This window comes from Fulmarus glacialis, unplaced genomic scaffold, assembly GCF_000690835.1.
Source record: "Fulmarus glacialis isolate BGI_N327 unplaced genomic scaffold, ASM69083v1 scaffold14319, whole genome shotgun sequence".
In the NCBI taxonomy this organism is placed as follows: domain Eukaryota; kingdom Metazoa; phylum Chordata; class Aves; order Procellariiformes; family Procellariidae; genus Fulmarus; species Fulmarus glacialis.
In genome coordinates this window covers 1-25,102 of record NW_009234038.1, presented here as the reverse complement: position 1 = coordinate 25,102, position 25,102 = coordinate 1, and the positions used below count along the sequence as shown (strand labels likewise).

At 47.3% G+C, this 25,102-nt stretch overlaps 1 protein-coding gene across 1 annotated transcript in view; it reads left to right on the top strand.

The window, feature by feature from the left end:
- Positions 1-16,538, top strand: part of BOK (BCL2-related ovarian killer) — an 18,563-nt gene extending 2,025 nt beyond the window's left edge. Inside the window, exons 3-5 of the mRNA XM_009585532.1 lie at positions 3,295-3,423; positions 11,052-11,215; positions 16,225-16,538. Of these exons, the coding sequence (XP_009583827.1) occupies positions 3,295-3,423; positions 11,052-11,215; positions 16,225-16,350 (419 nt within the window). The 3' untranslated portion in view covers positions 16,351-16,538. The remainder of the gene's footprint in view (positions 1-3,294; positions 3,424-11,051; positions 11,216-16,224) is intronic.
- The last annotated feature ends 8,564 nt before the right edge of the window (positions 16,539-25,102 follow it).

Here is a 25,102-nt window from a genome sequence, read left to right as displayed (position 1 = left end):
TCAGCAGGACATGAGTTTTCTTGCTTTTTGTTGGAGCAAGGAGGAGTTGGCTGATGTTGCCTGGCATACACTGCCATTCAGTGCCCAAACTAGCCAGCCCCGCTCGTGGCCAGGTGACTGCCAGGGCTGCAGGGATTGCGATTTGATGGTTATGCCTGTAGGCTGCTACATGAAGACGGTTGCCTGGCCTTTTGCTTTAGGTTTTAGCCTCCTGCGTGCTCAAGTCTAGCCGTTTGTCTTTTTGGGATCCCAATACCTGCATTCTTGGAAGTTGCTTCCAACAGCCCTCTTTGCCTGCAGGCTGGTATATTAGTTCACATCTGGCTTAGAAACTACCACTAGCATTTGCATCTGATTTAATTACACCAAAGTTCAAATAAGTCTGATGAAGTAACCTCTAGCTGGGCCTAACAAACTCAGGACCAGGCTGGTCCCCCAACTTTCTCCCCTTTCTTCTCTACTTCTGTTTGATATTATCCCAAATTTCTTTTTAAGGCATAGCTGTGTTTCTTTTAACTGACTTTTTTCATTCGTTCTTTTTCACTTTTTCTCTCCTATGCTGACTTTACTTCTATTTTTGTTTCCAGTAGTTGTTTGGTCTTTGGGGGTTTTTTTGTTCTTCTGTCAATCTCACTGCCACTTTGTCCCCCATTTCTTCTCTGCCTGGGTTGGGGGTTGAGATTTGTTTGCTTTCAACCAGATCTTCTGTGGGTGGCCAGGAGCATGTTAAAGGGCAAGCAGATGGCAGACTGGATCTGAAGGCGTCTCCTGGATGACTCTCCTGTTACTTACTGTGTCCAGATGGAAAGATTTGGCTGATAGTCCCAGGAACTTGGCGCCTTCTCTGAGCAAATCTGTTTGGAGAGCGCCATGTGGTACCCATGCAACAAGGGTGAACAGTCCTCCTTATTACGATGAAGAGTTGTTTCCATCCTGTTCCTTCAGAAACTCTGCCTGCCACATGGTCTGTCCCTTTCTTTTTCCCTTTGCTGCTATAACCAGTACAAGGCCAAGTGGTATCCAGCCACCGGCCAGGAATGGTAGTCCTTAGCTGCGTACTAAGCAGTGCAACAAGCCAGACCAGTTTTTGGAGTATTTCCTAGCCCTCTTGCACATAGAGAGTCTGATGAACTGGCTGGTGGGCCAGCAGAGGTGCTGGGCACAGGCGATGCAGTTGCAGTCTTAGGGAGTGAGAGCCCATCAGCTCAGTGAGGCTTGGCAGCTGATTAGTGCAATTAACAAGTCAGCGGTGGCAAAACCTAATGGTATGGCCAAATGAGACACCCCAGATCAATCTGCCATATATGTCAGAGGTCTGGTTTATCTGAACTTGTTTCTTCTGTGGCCAGGACCCAGGCAAGTGCCCTTTCACCACTGCACTGAGCTTCTGTACGTGGGAACTGTCACTGCTGCCCTACTTGTTCCTCCATGATTACTGGAGGAAGAAGAAGTACAGAAATTGCTCTAAATGTTGCAAAGTGCACAGACGGGCGTCTGAACGTGGGCAGCGAAGACTGCCACCAATGTAGTGCGCTGCTGGAGAGGTCCTGGGGCTGCTGGGGCAGGGAGTCTCCGTGAGCCTGGGGCTGCTTTCCTGTGCTTTTCTTCCCCTGCCTGCTTTTGTCTGCCCTGTGCATTGCTGCAGGGCAGGGCCCACTTCAGGAGCATGTGTGCCTCCAACCAAAACCTGATCTCATCTGGGGCCTCCAGGCACTGCTTGTTAAAAACTGTAACAGTGGCAGGCTACCAAGTGCTGATCCCAGCCTCCCATGCCTCCCTCCCAGCTAACCACAGGCAGGGCTATCCCCATTTCCTCGCATTTACATGGAAGCCTGTCTGCCCCCTGCAAGGAGAACACAGCTGTTGAGTAATGCAAGTAATGTTTTCCCTTATCAGGGCTGACCATGTGTTGGCAGGGTTTCCTCTTGCCATCAGATTGTGTGGGACAATCCCACACACACAAAGGGCCCGGAGAGCTTGGCTGTGGAATTTGTAGAGCTGGGCTTTGCCTGTGCTGTGCTGAGTGCCAGTGACCAGTTAGATGAATTAAGGTCCAGTAGATAATGACTCTATAACAAGCTCCGGACTGGGGTGTCATCTTCCTTTTCAGTCTCCATTTAAATGAAATTTTCAGGAGTATCAGTTGCCCTCTGACTAGGGCAAGTCATCTGGGTCGTGCAGTGGGATGTAAAGCTGTTGTGACAGCTCTCCTCTTCCCCTGGGTGCTCCAGAGCACCCTTGTGCAGGAGAAGGACGCAGGGTGTCCTAAATCTAAACCAAACAGGACTCGCCATGCACAAAGGGCCTTGGTCCCATGCAATGTTTGCATTGTGTAATGGTTCTACAGCAGCTGTGCAACCCTCATTAAGTATCTGTGAACCCCTATAGAGAGATAAATCCATTGGAAACTGGGCTTTATTAATTCTACTGCTCAAAAATGGCTTGTTTTGCTACAGAGGAAAAGCTTTACTGCTGTTGCCCAAGCTCCATAGCACAAAGCTGTGGGAGGAGGTTCTCTGCTTGTCCTTGGTATTTCCATCTTGGTCTTCAAGCTAGCCTAACACCTCCACCCATTTCCCAGCTGGGGAGAAAACAACCTGGAGGTTAAAGCACATGTCTGTATGTGTGTTGGGAACCTTGTTGCCGAGGAGTCAGCCAAGCAAGTGAACACCTCTTTAACTATTTGGAGGAGAGAAAGAACTCCAGATTGTCACTCAGTACCTGTCTGAGCGTAAAATAGCTGAGCTGATAGTGTCTTTGCTCAATTAATGTTGTGCAGCTCTGGGTGGATCCTTGGCTTTCATCAGCCTCCAGCATTCTTGAGTCGCTCTCATCTTGAGGCTTTTTTGTACATGTCTGATGGGGTGTTGAGAAAGGGCCTATCTCTCAACAGCTTACGTAGATGTACATGCCTCCTTTTCACTTCTGAAGAAAAATGAGATGGCTTTGCTTATCTGAGGCCTGTCTCCTGTGTTGGAGGAAAGGCAGGCGTCCAGCCTGGGAACATCATTTATATTGGGCATTACTGCAGCCACACCACTGGTACAGGGCCACTGTGTGTCCCCACTCCCTTTAGAAGTCCCAGGCACAGGGGATATTAGGAAAGCAGGGTGCAGGTGGCAGGGGGTTGCATCTTAATGACCCTGAGCACTCTGCTGCCGGTTTAAAATAAGGTGGAGCTGGGGTTAAGTCTCTTCACTGGAGGAATATGTGGGGTGGCCCCAGCTGTAATTCCTACATGGTGAGAGCAGGACTTGGTGTTCTGCGTGCTGACTCCTGACTGTTTGTTTCCAGGGGATGAGCTGGAATACATTCGCCCCAACGTCTACCGTAATATCGCCCGCCAACTGAACATCTCACTGCACTCAGAGACGGTGGTGACGGACGCCTTCCTGGCAGTAGCGGCGCAGATTTTCACTGCAGGTACTGTGCCTTGACAGATACGCAGACAGGGCTGGGCAGAAAGGAACAGGATGGAACCACCTCTCTCAGAGAAGGCATGTTTCTGGGATGGCCTGCAAGGTGGGGCATGGTTTCTGAAAGGGCTGTGGGCAGTTTGGCAGTGTGCCATGATTTAATGAGAGCTCCTCTATGCTTTGTTGTTCTGGCAGGGAAATGCCCTGTTTTATTATATCCTCCTGGCAGGTTCTTGCTCATTCTAGAAGGCATCTCCTGCCCTTCCTCATTAGGAGGTGGTGTTACCTCATTGCAGAGGGAGGTCACTCATTCCAAGCTCCTTTGCTCACCATTGGCAACTGGAGAAGATTCATTACATGGGAGTCTCCCTTGTTCCAGCTCACGTTGCTGGTGCTAGGAGCCAGAACCAACTCATCACAAGGGAGTTCCTCTCTTTCTGGCTTCCTTTTCCCCAGCAATAGCCAGAACTGCAATGGAGCCTGCTGCTTCCAGTTGCTGCTTCTCCTTTCTTGTACTCAGAGAGACAGGAGCCTCGGCCCTCGAGGCTAGCTGTTCCAGACAAGCAGGTGCTTTGGGTTTTCTCACTGTTGAGATGTGAATGTTCTTCTTCTGTTTGGTCCCAGAGATGATTGTCAAAAGCAAAAGTACATGCTGTGCTGTGTTCCTGCGAGGGAGCTTCAGCCTCCCTGAAAACAGTCCCTGCCTGCGATTGGGAATGCAGTCCTGGGGGAATCAAGGGAGGAGAAATGTTTTACAAGGAAATTTATGTCAGGCAAATCCTGACACGGTTGTAGGTTTTCTGCAGTGTCTTCTTGTGTTGTCCATGGAAGGGATAGTAGATGTTAGAGACTGGAAACAAAACAAACCAAACAAACAAAACAACAACCAAAAAAAAACCCACAAAAAGAAAAACCAGACAACTACTTGCTAACAGCACAGTAGTGTGAAAACACTGGGTCCAGTGACATTAACATGGGAAGTGTCACAGGAGGCAGTGATTCTTGTTACTTTGGGAGTAGTTGGTACAGGATAGAAATCCAGGTTTCTGTTGTACTTTCACATAGGCTTCCTTACTCAAAACCTTTTTATCTTCATAATCAGCTATGTGTCTCTATGCGTATGAACTGCATGGGAACCACTGACACCCTAGAGAAGCCCTGTGCTGACAACCTGGACTTCGTATCTGAAGTGTGTTGTGGTGGAGAGAACAGATCCTCTCCAGAATCACAACAGATGACAAAATAGATCTCTGAGACGGACTGCAAAAGCATGGCTCCCAGCAGGTCTAGTAGGGCAGATTTACTCCCTAAGTCAGGGAAACTGAAGCTGTGCTATAAGAAATGGATGGAATTGGATTCTGTAGCTAGTACTGCAGCCCTCAGCATCCTTTCAGAGCATGCCTGGAATGCAGATCGCCTTTGCACTGGGCTGGCTTGGGAGGCCATATAGGCTCAGAAAGCAAGAGCTGGGCAAGTATGGCAGGAACGTCTGAGTGTGGCTGTGTTCAAAGTGCAGGAGCCCTGTCTTGTCACTTAGTGCTGAGCTTTACTTGCGTCAAGGCTTACAGAAGAATGAAGGTCAAGTTTGCAGGTATTTGTATTGCAGGTAAGTAGGTTATCTTCTTAGATGACTATAGCTGACTACATCAGAACTGGCCTACCTCCAAAGCTGAAGTGGCACAGGGAATTAAGCCAGAAAGGTGGATGGCTGCAGGTGGAGCAGACTTCGTGCTGCTATGCTGCATAAACATGATGCTGGGGAGAAAGTCCTGCTGGCTCCTGGGAGTCCTGCTCTCACCAATGTATATTGACAGATTTGTTGAGAGCTGCATTTTTTTGGTGTTCTTCAACTTCTCAGCTCAGGAGTCAAGCGAAAAGTGTGGATGGTTTAAAATGTTTTTGTTGAAAGTAAAGCTAGAAATTGTAACTCTTGGTTCTAAACTTGGGGTTTTCAGGCTAGTAAGAATGGGATCTGGACTCAGCCCTTTGAGGCTGCCAATGCTAGAGACTTTGGGAACATGGTACAGGCCCAGGCTCAAGCTCTGTTGCTCATGCTGCCCCTCGTCTGGGGACACCGTGCGGCATAAATGGCTGGCAGTTGGCTGGCTGCACAGCGGGTGGATTCAAATCTTCCTGGTGCTCTGTATGCTCCGTTTTTCCTTCTTTCTCATCTCTGCCTCAGAGCAACTAACAGGATAACCTGTGAGCATGAAGCTGGGGTGGTGTATTCAATTGCTTTTGTCAATTTGTTGTTGTAATTTCTCTTGCTGGAAGGCTGCTGAGAGGCAGAGGGGGAGGAATTTACTGATTTTTAACATTCCTGGATCCCAACTGCAGTCTCAAGACTCAGCATTTAATGCTAAATCCAGCAAATCAGAGTTGGCTGTGGCAGCCAGACATTCATTCCTAATTTTTTTCATAGTTCAGAGGAAAGAGGCTCTTACTGAGCAAAGGAAATCAGAGACTCAAGTGCAGTCTGAGTTTTCGTGCCAATTACCAATGGCTAAAGCATCTCGGCCTGTTTTTCATTGTCCATTTTATTAAGAAAACAGCTACAGTCTGACACTGCAGTGCCTAGACAGTCTGCAGAGCCCCATTAGTCACTCGCAATGCCTTTCCAGCAAGGGAGTGGGAGATTTTGACCCTGTCTTGCTGCAGAGGTTTTCTCCTTAATCTTTTACATGGCCTTCTTCCACACTCTGGTCTGGTTTTGAGTCTTCTGTAGATCTGGCTGTGCTCACTTCCTGACCACACTGTGTGCAAGTCTTGACTAAGCACAAGCCCTAGATGGACCTCTCAAGAGGGCAAGTCTGAGGACATCGGGCAACCTTGTTGGTCCCACTGCATGGGTACATTGTGCCATATTCAACTTTAGAGCATTGTCTGTTCCAGTTTTCTCAGGTTTGGCTTTTCTCTGGTGTAGCAAGGACAGCTTGAATCCCAATTACAGCAAGATTAACCGCTGAGAATATAGGCAGAAGGTGAGCAGGTCACAGAGCATGGTAAGGCTCAAGCTGTATTTTGCTTCCCTGTTTCCATACAACCTGTTAGTTATTCAGGGCGAGGAGAGCCCATCTGTGTGGAGGCTGGCACCGCAGAGGCCTGACCTGCTGCTTTGGATGCTGAAGGATCTCCAGCAGCATCACCTCTGTGACAATACCACTGGTTCTGGTGTGTGGTCCAAAGCTGCTCTGCAGCCAGCAGGAGACTTTCCACTTTAACAGGCTTTGGATTGAGGCCTGGCTGAGCTGGCATTTACATTAGCTGCTGTTTAAATAAATCCCAGAAGGAAGGGGTCGCTTGGTGGAAAAAAAGAAGAAGAAAAGGGAGATGCATTTTCCTTTCCTGAAGGAAACAGTTTCTTCCATTTGGTAAGAGCTGGTAGGCATGAGGGCTCTCTCAAAGCTTTCATCCTGGTTTTGTGTTGGTTTAGGTGCTTGTCAGTTTTTAATCAAGAGTGCTGGGCTGAAGTGAACCCTGTACAACAGGGATGCGTGGTTAATGGGTTCTAGGGAGAAAATACTTTCCCCTGCAGGAGCAAATGCTGTTAGAAATGCATCCCACTGCTTCCTCATCGCTTAGGCCTTATGAGTTGAGCTTCCTGCCTTGTGCATGTCCTTCTTGGCTTCTTCCTCTCCACCAGAGGAAAGTATATGTGTCTGGCTGTATCCTCCCAGCTGTTGAAATGTAGCACTTGATCATGTTTCTCTTCGGTCTGATTTGAAAGTTAGGCTTTGATGCTGAGTGGAGCAGAGGGAAGTTTATTTGAGTAACCTTGAATAGTGTGGTGCTCTGAGACTGCACAGTCGTGTCTCATGGCTTCTTGAGCTCTCCCCTCAGGCAGGCAAGCTGATGTGCAGCAGGAACACTTTCAAGAGCGGTCCTCTTCTGCTAATTCATTGTCCCCTGGGCTCCCCAGTGTTTACATGCCTTCAGCTCCATGACTGGCCTTGAGTCTGCAACTTGTGTTTCTTATTTTTCAAAATGCCTTCTAAGCAGCTTTTCACATTTTCTGTGTCCTTTTGTTCCATCTCTGTGAGCAGAAGTTTCAGAGCTTTCTCTGTTTTGATCACGCCTTTCTGGACCAGTTTTCCATTCCCTCTTGTCGTTAGCTCCTGTGCATGCTAGTCTGCACAGTGGGAAGCTGTGAACAGATCGTTTCTCTTGGTGATGAATGCCCGTTTCACCCAATGTGGATGGCAGCCAGACCTTTTGAGGAATTTGGAGCAAGACAATGTGTCTTCTCTGCTCATGTGCGCTGGCCAGATGCAATTCCAGCTTATGCTGAGGGATGCATCAAGCTAGTATCACCTTGACCCTGGCCTCGACATCACAGGGGGCAGAGGCGCTGCCGTCCCAGTAGACTGTGCTCCGCTACCCTTGCCAAGGCAATCCTTGAGAGAGAAAAGTTAATGGAGCTGGTGTCCTGGAAAAGTGCGGATGGGGGCTGCTGTGGCCTGTTCCCCTGCCCTGCCTGGGGCTGGGTGGCTGCTGGAGCCCTCCTGGGGCAGAGGGACCAGCCACAGGCATGGCCCAGCTTTGGTCTAGAGCGGCTGTTAGAGGTGTTTGCTCTTCCTTTGCTTCAGGGCTCGCCTACAACATGTGTGCGAACAAGAGCATAAGCTATGCCCTGCTGTCTCTGGTGAAGAGCCCAGCCAGCTGTCTCCATCTTCTGCCTCCAGCAGTGGCAATAGGAGGTTCCATGCAGAGAAATCGGGAGGGGATTTCCTCCTCTCCCACCCCTGTGGCCCAGCTCTGCTGGTAACAGGAAAAGCAGCCTGAAAGATTGTTTTGACCCTTATAGGCATGCTCTGTAAAGAGGAGGATAATGGGAAATGACCGCTGAGCCCTTCACATCCATCACCACGATAAGCATCGGTCAACAACTTGCCCTTTTTCTGCTGTCTGTGTGAAAGGGAGAGGGACTCTGTCCATGTGCTGGGGAAGCGTTCACCTCGTGCAAGTCCTGCAGCAAGCACCACTACTTAGCAACCTTGGCAGAGAAGCCAGAGGTGAAGGGCTTTCTCTCCATCCTCCCTGGGAAGAGACACCTGGACTGACGCATCTGTGGAGCAAACTGCTTTCCTGTGTATTAGGGAAATCATGGGTCTATTGAGCCTTTATCTTTCATAGGCTGTGGATACACTTTTCTTCTGTTGAAAAGAGAAACTTGGGTTTAAAACAAAGTTAATCAAAACTGCAGCTTTCTCTACCAGGGTGGCCTCAGCCCCCTGTCAGTCTTAGTTACTGCCATGTAAATATCTCAAAGGTAATGGACTTGCTTCAGATACTTAAGAAAGAGTGCTGTCAGTAAAAGCTTGGGAATAAGCCAGTGAACTCTTCCCTGGAATTTTGGGTAACTTTGGTTCATGTAACTCGAGATGCAAGGAGCCACATTTCTGCAGTGATGGACAATGGCAAAAACTGACTTGCACTAAAGCCAGCTGAGGCTCTGGTCCAGGAGATTGTGGTCAGCAAGAGGTAACCCCTTAAAGCCTCTTCACTGGGTGGAGAGATATTGACCTGCAACAGGACAGCCTCTTTCTTGCCAGGAGAAGCCCTCTGTCTAGTATTTTCTAATGAGGTTTCATAGCCTCTTCCTGGATCATTCTGCTGGCTGTCACGGTGACATGCCATGTGAGAAGGACCGATAAATAGTGTGAATACCACACAGGCAGTGAACTTCCTGAGTGACAGCTCTGGGGAAAGGACACCACAGAGCCCACTCAGAAAATAAAATCAGAATAAGAATAACAGCCAATTTAGTTATATTAATAACTTCCTTTGATTTTGGAGATAGTGTTGGTGAAGGACAGAGTATCACAGGAGACACTGAGCTACTGCTGTTACTGTTGCTACAGAGCCTCACAAAAGGATCATCTGTAGATTTTGATCTTATATCAGTCATGAGTGAAAAATGGCTTTTTTGGAATACTGAATGGATTTTCTTCAGTCTGACAAGTCACTCCTGTGGCTGACATTGGAACAGTTTCTCTAAAGTTTAGTACTTTTTTATTTAAAAAAAAAAAAAAAAAAGAAAAAGGAAGCAATTCCTAAAAGTGTTAGTGTGAGTGTCCCTTTTGAGGCACTAAGTGGAAGGATTGTGGAAATGCTCTGAAACCTGCACGTATTGTAAAGGAACGTGGGGAGCTCTGCTGCCATGTGAACAGATGTGAGGACTCTGGAGCTCCATCCTGGAGAGGTGGGTCGGGGTGCCTGGGGATCTGGGAGCACAATGAAGGAAAGAGGAAGACTCTTCACTTAATTTAAATTGTGTTTAATGGTTTGCTTTCTTAGCTGATAGATTGCTGAGCACATCCAGTTTTCTGATCGTGTGTTTAACCCCTTCTGGTCCTTAGATCTAGTGACTGAACTAATCTTTCCTCCTCTCACCTGTTTTCTTTCTTCTTGCAACCCAGCAAGAACAGTTTTGTGTGGTTTTTAAATACTGAAATTTCACCTGGCTTCTGGCTACATTTGGGAGAGACCTTGGACAGACTCCATAGAGACCTAACACAGTATGCTTGTCAAATACTGCTATTCCAGATAATGAAGTAAGGGGGAGGAATTAAATTTCCTAGTGGATCCAAAGGAAATCCACATGCCACTATGCTGTGGTAGTTCTTCTGCGTGGATGCAGAAGGGTTGCGTTTCCAGGTCACTGGTCCCGGTAAAAGCCTGATGAGGGACTGCTGGCTGCAGTGTTTCAGCCAGGAGGATTTATGCCCAGTGGTGTTGGCAAAGTGCAGGGGAGACCCAGGGAGTTTGGCTGGTACCCAGAACTGAGCTCGAGCGCTTATCGCTAGCACTAACACGAAGATGACTGCTGCTGGGACAACTTCCATGGAGCATTTGTTGCTGGCAGGTCAGCCTAGCAGGAAGGCTGTTTTCTGGGAGATTAGATAACTGACTGACACTCCATCCCTGCACTGCCTTCAGTGGGATAGGATATCCAATGTTAAGTATTGAAGGCAGAGTGGCAAAACTCTTGAAGCTACCTGATTTTCAGATGGAGACTGAGGTGTACTCTTTACATCAAGGAGGACGCCAACCCTCTTGGCCCTGTAGCTTTGCCTCCCTTTTTTGCTCTTATGTCATGGTAGAACTGACTGAAGATGCTTATCTCGTGTGCTTTGTGTGTCACATTGGAACAGTCTCCTCTGATCTAGAAAAAAACAGGAATGTTTTGTCTTAAGGGTGTTTAAGAGTTGTGCTGGTGACAAAAACCCCAGGTTGCTCAAACTCTTTGAATTCAGTCACCTCCTGTGCAGCATGTGCATGGCTGAGAGTTAATGGCAATATAAACCATGGTGGTGTAAATCCTCCCTATTTTGATTATACCTTTGGGCTGCTCTTTCCAAAGCTGTGCACCCAGTGCTCAGAGGGGCTCAAAGCATGCCCAGGTCAGATCATTTAATTCTGCTTCTCCGGCTGGAGAGTTTTCCCCAACTCTGGTCCCCTAGTATTTCTTTTCCCCCGTGGTGGAGAGCATGCAGAACTGTGGCTGCACCTGAACTCAGAGCTGCACACATGCAGCATGGGCACATGTAACGAAGGAGAGCCGTTTCCTTTGATTATTCAAGACTGAGCTATGTGTGCGTGTGTAAATCTGAATGACCTTTTTTCTTTTCATAGGCATAACATGGGGCAAGGTGGTGTCTCTCTATGCTGTGGCAGCTGGGCTGGCGGTGGACTGCGTGCGGCACGCACAGCCAGCCATGGTTCACACCATCGTAGACTGCCTGGGAGAGTTTGTCCGCAAGACCTTGGTGACATGGCTAAAAAGGAGAGGAGGCTGGGTAAGAGATGCTATCTGATCAAGCTTGCTTCCACACATGCAGACCAGAAAATATCCCGCGTAGTGAAAGTGAGTGTGCCCCCACTGCAGCTTTATGCAGAAAAACATTGAATGAGATTCTCTTCCACAGGCACTGTCCTACTTACACCTGTGCTAGACTCCATATAGCTCTGTTACTACCTGGTGGTCCCATCCTCAACAACATCAGCTATTCTGGTCCTCAGCTTCAAGCGTATCTGTGCCAGACTAATTCAATCCTGACCCACCAGGGCCTCTTCTGTTCCTGACCTGAACAGCCAGTCATAGCGGGAGACTGTAAATAGGGGTCATTCTCTTGGGCAGCTGTTTTCTAGAAACTGAAAAAAATGAGGCCTGCTAACTTAATTCCCCTTTCACCTGCCCCACAGTTCCCCAAGTCAAAGCTTAGTATATTAACATGACTTGCCACCGTAAGTAATTTTAGAGGGATATTAAAACCTGGTAGTTTGTGCCATTCCCTGACCTGACCCTGATGATGCTCCATGAATAACTTCTGATGTAGCTCAAATTGTAGGGCGCTTATGCTTTGAAGGGCACTCACAACACGCATCGACAGTGGGAGGGCTTGTGGCTCTGTCACTGGCCTGCTCTGAGACTGTGGGTAAGGCAGGGTGCTGCTCTGCGTTGGAGTGAGGCTCCATATCATATGGCTTTAAGCATCTGATTTCTTTGGTTCTCTCTATATGCAATGGGAAATACAATGCTCCTGTGGAGGATGGTTCAGAGTAAGAGCTTTACTTTGGTGCTGTGGAATAACCAGACACCTTTCTAGTGACCTCCTCAGGAGACCGAGATGACTGGTTGGCTATGTTAGCAGTTGGCAGCTGGGTGATGTACACATGTACCAGGATCTCTGTGCCTTTCTGGCACGGATATAGACACTCCTTGGAGCAATACAGCTAAAAGCAGTTTGGTGTACTGCCTGGCAGATGCTGCCTGGAGCTAAATATTGCCATATGACACCACTGAGCTCATGGGACATCTTGTTCCCCCAGACTGAGCCACAGTGGCAAATTCCCTCCTTTCCAAGAGGAGGTATTTGTTCCTGAGCCGTCAGGAAATGGTCAGGCTCCCCACCCCACACAGACCTGGAGAGAAGGGGATATCTTTTTCCAAACCGAACATTGCTTCTCTGGGCTGAGACTTCCCAAGTGTGCCTGTAGCTGATTCAGTCACCTAGCTTCTCCAGGAGTGAGGGCACCTTTTTGATGTAGGGCAACTGGAAAAGTAGCGTAGTTCTGATTTTTGGATCCCTTGCATTTACTAAGTGTCATTGCCACCTTAAATCATCTCTGCCCTCTCTAAAACAGTGTGACCTTGAGGCCAACTGAGTCAGGGAACTGTTGGTTGGGCTGAAATTGAATTTGAATGCCCTGATCTGTTTCATTTTGCATCTGCACAAATAATTGTACCAAGGTAGGTGAAGAGGATATGCTGGGAAAGTGACTGATTAAATAGCACTGTTTCTGCCTGTGAAAATCCCTGCCTCAGTATGATTTGAGGCTTACTTTAACCGTGTACCTGTAGAGCTGGTTGAAATGTATTCTCTGAAACAATTTTTCCTTTGGAAAAAATCCAGTTTCATTAAAATTGAAATGTTGCATAGGAACGTGTTTCCTCCTAGTTGCCAACTAATATTTTCTTTCTTTTGGTAAAACATGCGTGTTCTGATAAGTTAGCATCTTGTTTTAATTTTTGTGTTATATTAGTTCAAAACAGGGTGTTTTGATAGTTCCAAATGGATATTTTTTGAAAGTTTGTGGCATAGCAGACAAGCTGCAAAACCCATCCCCAGACCACAAGTGGTTCTTTGCAGCTGAGGAGATAAGTCCTGTCCACTGCTAGCTCCTTCTGCCGATCATCCCTCTTTGGATGGCCAGCGCATTTCTATTAAAGTTACTGAACCCCGACGCTGCTTGCTCTTGGGATCTGGCCTTAAGAAAGGGAAGCCAATCTCACTGCCCCCGGTCGGACAAAATGACTATAAAAGCTGCTGGGTTGTGCTGATTACAGCCTGTCTCCAGTACCCTTATCAGCAATTTTGGGCTGCAACAAGGAGATATTTTCCCTCTAGAAATGAGGGGTTCCTTCAGTCTAGGGAAAGGCTGCTAATCCTCTTGCCATCTTGTGCTGTGCTTCCCTGAATGTTCTTCCTCTTGATCTAGGCACTGCAGCGTGAAATTTCGCAGCCTTGTTCGCAAATGGGCCAGATGAAATAGCTCTGTAGTGGGGACCCTTTCATCTGCTGCCTGGCCTAGCTGGTTGTTAGTTTGTCTTGGCATGGAGTCCTTGTTTCCCCTGTGCACATGGCCCCCGTCTCTTATGCATCGGCTCAGGTTGAGGCTGCCAAGAGGAAACACCGTTCTCCTAGCTGTTTCAGAAAAGCCACGTGGAGACCTTGGAAAAGCATTTGAAAGTCTCCACTCAGCAGTAGGTTCCCATACTGCTTCCATAGGGTGGAGAAAGGCCCTACCCCCCCAAAGCCCAACCCAAAACAAACCTCTTAGGAGAAACAAGAAATGTTTAACCCTTTGAGGCATTATCTCTTCCTGGGGAGAGTTTGTAGCCTCAGTACTGGCTTTAAGGTAGAATAGAAAGATTTTTTTTTTTTTTTTTTTAGCAGCTGTTACATACATTTGCTACAAAGAAGAGCGTGCGACTTGAACTTGTTTGAATAATTAACAGGCGAAGATCAAACTGCCATTGCAACAGTTTATCAGTGCCTCACAAAGACCTGTTTTATTAAGTAGCTTTGAAATTTTCAATTGCAGTGCCTTATCAGGTATGCTTTATTTGGATAACAATAGCTAAGGCAATTGTTAAACAGCTGAGGAATTCTGTTTATCTAAGCAAGCACCATACAAATTTGTAAGTGCTTCTGGCTGCAGCTCCTCTTTGATTAGCTGCAGTGAAGTCATTGCCTTTGGTAGGGCATAGCACAGCGTTAAGGAGTTCACACTTTCTCATCTGGAAGTTAATCCTCTGCAGCTATTATCAGCCCGGTGTGCATATTTGGGCCTGGTTCACTTAAGGCACTAAAGCCCTTCAGAGCTTAGGTTTCTTATTGATTAGCTACCCTAACATCTGAATACATGTTCAGACAGGTACCTGCATGTCATGACTTCTCTTGACTAAAGAGGCAGTTTGACACAACTGTGTTTTAAATATGACACCGTGCCGGTCCCTAAAATTGGACAGGCTGAATCAGTTCAGACTTTTTTCAAATGCAAATAGGGTGAGTTTGCTAAGCCATCACTGAAAGCATTTAGGCAGACCCATTTTACTTTCCTCCACAATACAGATAAAGTACCTATAACCACCGGTACTACATTGCAGCATCTTCTGTTATGGGCTGTCTTGGCTGCTTGCTATGTTTGCTGGTGCTTTTGTAGCTATAGGCAGCAGCATTTCCACACCTTGGTGTTCAGCCTCAAGAGCACCCCATGTGCTGATTCAGCTTCCTCCTGTCATCCTGTTTCTTCCCGTCCTTGCGTGCCTGTTTTCACTCCTCCTGCAATCACTACTTGTCAGTTGTTCGTGGGCTCAGCGTCTCCTAATGCTCCCCGGAGAACAGCAGTGCGGGGTGATTCAGCGTGCCAGCCTTTCAGACTTCCTCGTGAGGGAGGAACTGCTGGAACTGCGTGGGAGGCTGTTGAGGCTGCTGTCAACAGACCTTTGGTCTGTAGATGACGGTGGAGTCTGTTAGTGCGGCTGTACTCACTAACCAGACACAGGGATTTGTCCCCTCAGACCCCCTTTTGTTTTCTTCTAATTATTACCAAGGTCGGTCAGGCGAGGCTCACCCATGTCTTGAACACAGGAAGTACTGGAAAAGATTATTGGAGTATTCAGCAGCTCTCGTGTCCTGTTTTACGGGAGGAGCATCTCAGGGTTGAGAGACTGACTTCCCTCTGCGTGGTCAATGAGAGACTTGTGTCAGAAGGCAAACTTGGAAGATTGCTGAGCTAAGCCTGTAAAGAAAAAGCTTTTGGGGCTGATGAATATTTGCCCTGCTTGTGACCTGATTCTTGTTCGCATTTGCCACCCAAAAGCCGTTTCTGAAAACTGCGTCAAGTTGATGTGCTAACGGTGCTCCCTCTGTTACAGAACTACAGTCCATATCTCCTTGTGCTAGGCTGAAGTTTAACCACAAACTCAATTATATTGCTGGCAAAACTTTAATTTGTTTCCCCCACCGCAAGATGCAATTTTCTATCTACCTCTGTCCTGTTCGCTTTACCCTCCAGATATTTTCCACCTTCTCCTCCCAATGCCAGCTGAGATCCTGTCTTCATGAATTTGCTGGATTGTTGTTGTTTTTTATTCATTACAGGCCAGCTTCTATTCTTGTTAATACTTGAAACCAGCTGCCCAAGTGATCTTTAAATCTGGCCCACGTGTCTGGGAGGCATCTCTGCCAGCATACATATTTCCACAAACAAAGCTTGCATTGCTTTAGATTTAAATTGGGGGTTGGCTTGCTTGAATGAGTTCCAAATAAAACATTAAGGCAAGAGAAAAAGTGCAAGCAACTTGAGCCGATATTAAACAGGACAACCTCTGGGAAGCATCTTACTTTACAGAAGAGGATGAGAATGCTGATATTGCCAAGGTTTCCTAGCTCTTTGTAAAGGGGAAGAAAGTTTCTTTTATTTAGCTATTCAAAACAGAAAATGCTTGACAGTCTTCCTGTAGCATTTCTTTCCCCAGGGGTGGCTGAAAAGGGGGATACTTCACCTTGTTGATGCAGAACGAAGAAAGTGTGTTCCGCAGAGCTCTTGAGCCTGATTTAATAACTTGCAGTGTGTGGAAGTGTCAGAGCAAGCATTTGTGGCTGTTGACGGTGCAGCAAAGTGGTGCTGCAGCACTGGTGGCACGGTGCCGCGGGTTGTGGGGCCGGGAGAGTCTGCAGCGGTGGCTGATGTGGTTCTGGGCATCTCTCTCTGATGATCTCTGTTCCCTCTTCATTAGGCAGACATCACAAAATGCGTGGTGAATACTGACCCCAGCCTTCGCTCCCACTGGCTCGTGGCCGCTGTTTGCAGCTTTGGTCACTTCCTCAAGGCTATCTTCTTCGTCCTGCTGCCTGAGAGATGAATCCGAGTTGCCAAACGCAGCCCCCGTACCCCAGCTCCTCCCCAGCTCCAGAAGCAGTGGTAACGGCAATCTCTGAAGAGGAGGAAGAGAAGAACTGGGACAAACAAAAGGCTTGTTCTCCTCTCCCTTCAGCTGGGAGCAGATGATCAACCACAGTCTCTTTTTTGCAGCCACAGGAGCCTCTCTCACTGCTAATCCTTTCAAGAGTCTTGTTTCCCCGGGTGACTTGTGTGTGTGGCCTGGACATTGCCAGTCCCTGGGCACGCTGATTGCAGCTGTGTGCAGCGTAGACTGTCAGACGTCTGTTCCTTATGGCTGTGTTGCATGCTTATGCTAGTGCCAGGCAGAGGGGAGGAGAAAGGGGATATTATTTGAAATGGGATAGAAAACAGGAGAGGGGGAGAGTCCCTCCTTCGCTCCATGTGATTCCCCTTTCAGTCCTCAGACTCGCCTTGCGTCAATTCTTGTTGTTACATTTGTGCTTAAACTCCATCTCCTCCTTTATACCTAACTCTGACTTGCTGGGCTCTGCCCCCAGCACAGCACGGTGGAGGGGTAACGCAGCTGTGGGTTTTTAACGTGATAAAACCAAAAATTGCGAGATGCGTCTCCCCGACTTACCTTGGAAATCAGACTGAGCGGCTGTGTGAGGGGCAGGACGAGAGGGCAGTTGCATGTGATGCAGTTTGCAAGTGTGTTTTGTTGATCCCTCTTATTGTGCTCACACACCATTTCAAACAGGAGAGTGAGGGGCAACGCCTTCAAGTAACAATTCGGGATTGAATTTCATAATGAAGAAAAATGTTTTCTCCACTGTGATTTCGTCAGAACTAAGCATGTAAGTGGGAAAGGCTGGGGGGCATGGGCAGGAATTAGGGAAACAGTAAGTGAACTGTCTCGTGTTGTGAAGGGGGAAAGCTGTGTCAAAAGTAGCTGATCTATGTTTCTCCTTTAACGTCTTCGGAAGTACAACTTGCAGTCTTCTTTGTGGCAAACAATAAAAGAAAATAGGTGGTGTTTCACTATTGCAAAGGGTATTGTATTTGTTTCCAGAGTTAAAAATTCCAAAAAAGGCCAGAACAGTGCAGAGACAAATGCTCACGCCATGCTAAAAATACTTCAGCTTTTCCCCTGGTAGAACATGTTAACGTGTTAAAACTACAACTCGCCCGGTTCATGCTAGGAATTTAACCCATGTTGTTACCATGTCAGAAATGTGCTGTTTTCACCGACAGAAGTGGGGCCTCGCAGAAGTCGGCAGGGGAAGGCTGTGAAGCCTCTTCTCTGCCAAAGCCTCACAGGAGACACCCTGCTCGGTGCCTTGCTCCCAAGAGCGTGGTGTCGCAGAAAAACACTCTTCTGGATTAAGGCGTTTTTGCTGGTTTTTTTTTTTTTTTTTCCTGATTTCCCTCCCACACCCTGTGTTTAGAGGAGCTGTACTGTTTCCGTCCAGAAGTTACAAATGGGTTTGAGAATAAAGCAAAGCCTTTACTTTTCGGTTGTATCTGTGCAACAGGTTTCTGCTAGCAGTTAGTAGTGCTGTGCTCTGACCAACAGAACCACTGGCAGAGGATATGTAGGTGGTTATACCCTTGCATGGTCCTGCTTTTGACTGGTCTAGCCTTTGGCACTTCACTTTGTCTTGACATACGGGTACCGGCCCCAGCTTTACCCGTAGTACTACACCCGCAGTGAAGGGTGCTTTACCAGCTCAGTCTACTAGTACTTTTTCAGTAGCAAAGTAATTCTTGTGGATCAAAACCCTTAAAAGACAACCTCCCCCTGTCCCCAATCCCCCCAAAAAAGCCTCCCATTCCGTTTCGAAGCTGCATGCTGCCTTTGACAGTGTCTAGGATGACTTTGACTACACTATTAAAAGTTGGGAGGGAGTTATACTGACAAGTTCCCAGTGTGGTTGCAGCTGAAGGTGTTCTGAGGTTGGTGTATTTTTGTGTGTGTAAAGCTTGTAGCAGTTGCCCAAATAAAACCAAATTGCTAAAGGAATTTTTTTTTTTTCTTCTTCCTGAGATAATTATATCTGCATTAGGGGTTTTGCTGGCACCTCTCCCACTTGGGATTTTCTTCCTTAGATTCCTATAATAGATCTGGCTATGGAAACTTAGACCAGGTGTAGCCTACATGGTGAACTAAACTAATCACGCTCTGAGCAACACAGAGAGGATCCCCTCTGATCTGCAGTAGGTGCAGTAAAAGCCCTATAGTTCATTGCAGGGGGATGCAGCTTTGTTGTCTTAAAGGAGCTTATGAAAAAGTAGACTTTGGATTTCTGGAAATACTCTGGTTGTGTGCAGACTTTGACTTGCACAGTTTTGCAGCTCGTGAAGTCCAGCGTGCCTTATCATGCCTAGTGTTTTATGAAGTGTATGCGAGTTAATGGAGCTAGCACAGTGAACACTGGGACTGTCAAGACCTTTCTCAATTTAGATGCTGTTTTGAAATGTAATACTTAAGGCTATGACTGTTTTTTCAGTAAACAAGTGATATCAGAGGGACTATTAAGGAACAAAAAGAGTTAAATGCACTAATTAAGTGGGTTTAACAAAAAGATAATGATAAGCCAAATAAAGCAGCATTGCTGGAAAGGAATGTGTGTGGGTGGGAAGGGGGTTACACAGGCAGGCAGACAAAGACTCAGTCTGGAAACTGCTGATAATGAAGAGGTGGTGGAGCTCCCCACAAACAGGTTTCAGACTTCTCTGGCTTTTGTCTTTTCTTGTTGCATTTGCCAGTCCCTCCAGGGTACGTACCGGAGCTGAACAGTGTGCTGCTCCTCTTGCACTTAGTGTTAAACCAGGATGATACTTTTACCCTTCTCACTCCTGCAATAACCACATTGGCACCAGTCTTGCTACCAAAATAAACAGCAAACAGCATTACGCGCACCGCTGTGCATTTGACAAGCAACAGTCTCGAGCCCGATTCAGCCAAGTATTTATGTTGCGTTCAGTTTTAGTTATAATATTTAGGCATTTCAGAGTATTTCCAGAGGTCCTTTACAATCTCAACAGTTCTGTGGCTCTGTGATTTTTCTTTTCCCTCTTCTCTTTTGGCCAATCGTACCTGATGGGAGACATCAGGGTTGGTTGTTTATCACCCTAATAAACATTTTCCTTTTGTATGATTGGTGACGGTCCTAGGAGTGTGTCTAATTTATTTAGCTGTTAAAGAAAACCAAGAATGTCAGTTCCAAGGTTGGTACTATTATGCTTCTTCATACTGAAAGCCTAGCTGTTGTTCGTCTTCCAGCATCAAAAAATTAAAACCCCCAAGCTAGCCATTTCACATTTCTTTTTCCCCCAGTGTTTCCAATTATCTGCCTGAGAAAATTGCTTGTAGTGAAAGTTGCCTTCCTGTTTTTTAAGCTGTTTTGCCCACATTGAATGTTCTAAGTGAGACTTACCTATGCACAAACTGTCTTGGGGGGTTGCTCCCTGTCCCCAGTCGCCTTTCAGTCCACTGCCCAATTCCATCCCCTTTTGCTAAAAGGCAGCATCATCACGGGGGCAGTCCCGGTCCTTTTAGCCCCGGGAAACGTGGCTGCTGTTCACCCCGTCAGGCAGCAGTCACTCAGCACACGTAAAATCCAGCCAAGCTTTCGTTGCCTCCTGCCTTGCTGTCACACCAGAACAGGCTGGGGGTAGAGGGGGAAGGTGAGGCTGTTGCAGCGCGGGCTGGGTGGAGGTATGGGAGATGTCCAGGGAGTAGCAGGAGGAGGGAGAAAGGGTTGGAAATGGGGAAATGGCATCTTAAATATTTTAGTGGATGTGGAGTATTTTGCAGATCAGAGTGGCCTGTGCGTTATTACAACGCGGAATGTCAAGGTCAGAGAGTTGAGCCTGCAGGAACCTGAGCTTCAGCGCTCCTTTGTTCACAGAACTCCCTCCAGTCAGGATTTCCCCACCCCCCCTCGGCGCCGTCTTCATTCTCGGTTTCTTTGTAATAGACCTACGTTCAGTCAATGGAAATACTTGCTTTATCAAAAAGATAGGGAGCAGAAAAGCCGTGTCAGCTTGGGTATTTCAGTAACGGGCATTTGAGCAATGCTTATCGTGTCCTAGACGTGACATTGCTTCAACCACTTATACCTCTCCCTTGTCAAACACTGGCAGTAGGTTCACCTCCTTCAAAGCAACTAGAGAAACAGAAGTGGTGTCAGTCTTGCAGCGGATGTCACTTGTGTTCCTGCACTGCCTTTTCTCCTGTAAATGGAAAGAAAACAATCTGTGAAGCCCTTCATTTATCAGACTTGCATTTGTATCATATACTGCAGTACAGAACAATAGCATCAGGGAGCAACATTGAGGTTTCCTGGAAAATTACAATACCAAACTTCCTCATTTTCAAACTTGTGGTTTAGACCTTGAGAAAAAGCTCTGCCTATTTTTTTTTTATTCTCCTTTTAGTGTGCAAAGTCTACAAGTGGGTTTTTTTGTGCACGGTTAAACTGAATATGAAGCAGGTTTCAAGTCCCTTAGACTGCTTTCTGAAAAGCTCAGGCCCCTAAGGCATTCCAACAGCTTTGCCAAGAGCCTTCTTGATGTGGCTCCTTCTTGATGTGGCTCTCATCAATGTGTGGCTCCTTGAATTTCTTTACTGTTTATTATTATTTTTTTAAATCTAGTATTTACAATTTTTATAGGCATAAATTTGCCACAGATTAATTATTCTCTTAGGGCAATGTGAAAACAATGCATGCTACTAAATTAAAGAGAAGAAAACAGCAATTTAATGTACTGCTGGCAGAGTATATAAATTTCTTCTATGCAAGTGGTTTGACAGATGGAGTTTAAATACTCCCTCAGAAAAGCCTGTAACCTCTTTAATTCTAAACATTTTGACCCACTGGGATTACGAGCCCCTCGCACAGCTAAACAGAGTGATCCTTGGCTGAACTTTACACTGTCACCCAGGACCTGGAAATGCATTGCACGTTCAAGCAGAGTCTGTGGGAAATAGCGTGCTCCTGGGTCAATCACACGACATGCAGTCCATGTCCAGGCAAGGTCAGATGAAAAAAAAGCTTCCCCTCTCACAAGGAAAAAAAAAAAGTGTTGGGAGGGGAATTTCCAGCTTCCTTACAAGCATATTTTAGAGCTTGAGCTCAGAAGAAACTTCACCTCTTTTCTCTGCCCGTAGACCAGCAGACAGCACTAGAGCTTGTCTTCTCCGTCACTGCAGGAAGACTTGATGGTACATCTCTAGTTATGTCAAACGCCGAATTGTGAAGCTAAGCTCAGAAAAAAAGCACTGAAGAGATCAATCCCCTGTTCTTTAAAATTTCCAATTCTGGCCCTGTCTCATGACCTCCACTCATACTTTTGTTAAGCTCTGCGTCTAACCAAGATAAGGTGTGTGTTTTACCTCCAGAACACCCCATGACTCGTGCTGGGCTTCAGTCAACTGAAGGGCAACTTGTTTGGACTTTGGAGGACTGTGGGCAGCACCGAGTACCTTCATCGTTACTGATCCAATGGGAGCCGAAAGGACTGGCCCCTTGGCAGGATGAGGCCCTGCAATAGCTCTCTCTGCCCCGCAGCACAAGGTACTCCCTCGCAGTATCTCGCCTGACTTCCATTAGGCAGCAGCTGGAGTTCCTGCAGCCGGTCCCTGCAATGCAGAGCTGCTCTCCCGATGCCCTGTGACACTGTCCAGGTAACATAAAGCCACCCGAAGGTTGAACCTGAAGCCCTCTCAGCATCAGGCTGTCACCTTTTTGCTCCTAATGTGGAGGCGTGAGTCAGGAGCTGCACAGTGGCTGCCACGGGGACTGTTTGTTCCTGTTTCCCACCAGAATTGAGCATGGATTTTCTGGTAATCTAAGAAGAAGATTAAAAAAAAAAAAACAAGCCTTTTGTTTTTATCTCCTTGGCACTTCAAAAGAAAAATTAAATCACCGCTAAGCTGCTAGAACATACTTTGCTCTCCGTTCCTCAGCCAGGAGATGGCCAGACTGTCCTTCTTAAGCCTGGCAAGCTTCTGCTGGCAAAAATCCCTTGCCTGTGCTGTCGGTTTTTCCCTCTCAACGCTTTAAGTGTAGGTTTTCTGCCAGAGCTCCTGGGGAAAGGTGTCCGACCCCCATGGCCATCTGACCCAGCAGGTTGTTTTCTCTCCCAGAGAAGGCAACCCTTTCCAAAACGTCTGAGTTGGGTGCTATCCTGAACAGCATCATACCCACAGCGATGGCCCCGTTGGCATATTTTCTCTTTTATTAGGGCTGACAGCACACATTTATGCCAGGTGGAAGAGGAGAAAGCCCGACTGGCATTTGAAAGGGAGCAAACAACCCCAAAAGTGTTGTGTTGTGTTCGGAGCCTCTCCTGCCTGCTGAAAGGGTTTGGGTACCTGCTGGTGTTTCTCGTTGGCACTCACCAGGCTGATGCTCGCTGCGAGCCTGTGATTTGTGGCTAATGCTACATCACTTGAGGCTGGGAAAAGATGCTTTGGATGTCCGTGCCCTTGGGTTTTATGGCTGAACTGGAGAAGGAAAACAGCACTACTAAAAATACTTACACGTTCAATCTAACATTTTGTCTCTGAGAGAGAGCAATGGATTCACAAAGTGAAACCAAGGCTGTATATTATTACAAGCAATAAACCTACTGGAGTCTATAACTAGCTAGATCTAAATTATGAGACATCCTTCCCAAACCCTGCAGCACATCAGTGGGAAGACTGGAAAAACTGCACAGCAGCTTTGCTTAAATTTAAGCAGTTTAATAATAAAAAAAAAAAAGTTAGTAGAATGCCCTGTGTTATTTTGACATTGCATTCACAGACTTGGGGTTTTCTGTGGGGGTGATGACTGGCTGGAGTGAGGAAGCTGGGTGGGGTAGCTGAGTGGGACGTCTCCGTTAAGCACATTGATTTCTGCCACAGTGAGCTGCCGTGAAATAGTTACGTCTGGTGCTGCGAAGGCCGTGTAAGAGGAGGTAAAAGTCACGGTAATATTGCTGCTGCAGGCAGCGGGCAGCGTCCAAGCTGGATGGGACAGCCTGGCCTCCAAAGGGACCTTGGGGATTCAGCCCCAAGGCAGGAGGGAAGAGCGCTGCCGTCCATCGAGAGGGATTAATGGGTGACATCGTCCCCATCCCTCCATGCGGGCAGGCTGCGAGTCTGTGCTGCATGAGGACTCAGGGTGGCGCGAACTTGCCCTCTTAGGTTGGGAAATGTTGAACTTGTGTGAGTGAATGCTCAAGTCTAGTTTCTAACAATTTCCAAAGTGGAGGAGAGCTGGTCTGGGTTCATAGCGTTCAGTCCTGAGCTTAGCACGCGTGCTAAGCCTGCCCTCAGCCTGCCGTCAGAGCTGGCAGAAAGGTTGCCCTGCCAGATTTAGGCTTCAGCTCTACTGTCAGAACTGGAGCTGGAGGAATCATAAAATCACAGAATCATTAAGGTTGGAAAAGACCTCTAAGATCATCAAGTCCAACCATCAACTCAACACCACCATGCCCACTAAACCATGTCCCTAAGCGCCTCATCTACGCGTCTTTTAAATACTTCTAGGGATGGTGACTCCACCACTTCCCTGGGCAGCCTGTTCCAAGGCCTGACCACTCTTTCAGTGAAGAATGTTTTCCTAATGTCCAGTCTAAACCTCCCCTGGCACAACCTGAGGCCATTTCCTCTCGTCCTATCGCTGGTTACTTGGCAGAAGAGACCAACCCCCACCTCGCTACAACCTCCTTTCAGGTAGTTGTAGAGCACGATGAGGTCTCCCCTCAGCCTCCTCTTCTCCAGGCTAAACAGCCCCAGTTCCCTCAGCCGCTCCTCATCAGACTTGTTCTCTAGACCCTTCACCAGCTTCGTTGCCCTTCTCTGGACGCGCTCCAGCACCTCAATGTCCTTCTTGTAGCAAGGGGCCCAACACAGTATTGTTCAGCTGAGGAATTGAGGAGGAGCAGCATATAACCATCGGGTGATGGGTCAGGACACGGCTGCTCTCCGAGCGGCCGCTGTGGTGAGAAGGCAGCTTGGCACCCACCGCAGCGCTTTGGCCCTTCGGATCGTTGCTGCGTGCCGTGCCAAGGGGCTGTTTATATTTGCTGCCTCCCGGGGCAAACGCAGCTCCAGGGCTGAGCAGAAACAAAGTCTTGGGGACACCAGGAGCCTGAACTGACAACGTGCTGAGATTAATTTGCAGTGACTTAAATTAGCCCATTTAGGAGTTCATAAAATGTAAAGCACTGAAGGAAAGGAAAAGGAAAAGCTGTAGGGAGAGCAGTGTGGTCCAGGAGCGTCCCATGGATTCACAATGTACTTTCCAAAAACCAGTTATCTTGTGAAGATAGCTTCTTACTAAGAAGCATTTGTTGACTGGATATATTTATGTCTGCAGACATAAAAATTTCAATCAGCCCCTCTTCTGAAGGGAAGAAGAGCAGCTGAGAAAACATTTGCCCTTTTTCAAAGAGCTTTATTTACATTGGGATGAGAGTGATTCAGCATGGAGGCACCAGCCGGGGCTGGAGGCAACGCTGCGCTTCCCTTGAAGATGGGGTGGAGGATTATATCAAAAGTGGAATTTAATCCTGCTATCTTTCACTTAAAAGATTTAGCACAGCGCCTGCAATTTACTTCAGCAGCTTCTCCAAGGACAGCGATGTTCCTCAGGCTTTGAAGGAGTGAAATACTGGGTGGCTTGTCTCGAGGAAACATTTTGAGAAGTCAACTGGAGAACAGGAGGAGTCCTCCCCTGCTTGCCGTCTTTTCCCCCGTCTCCCCCGGCTGCGGC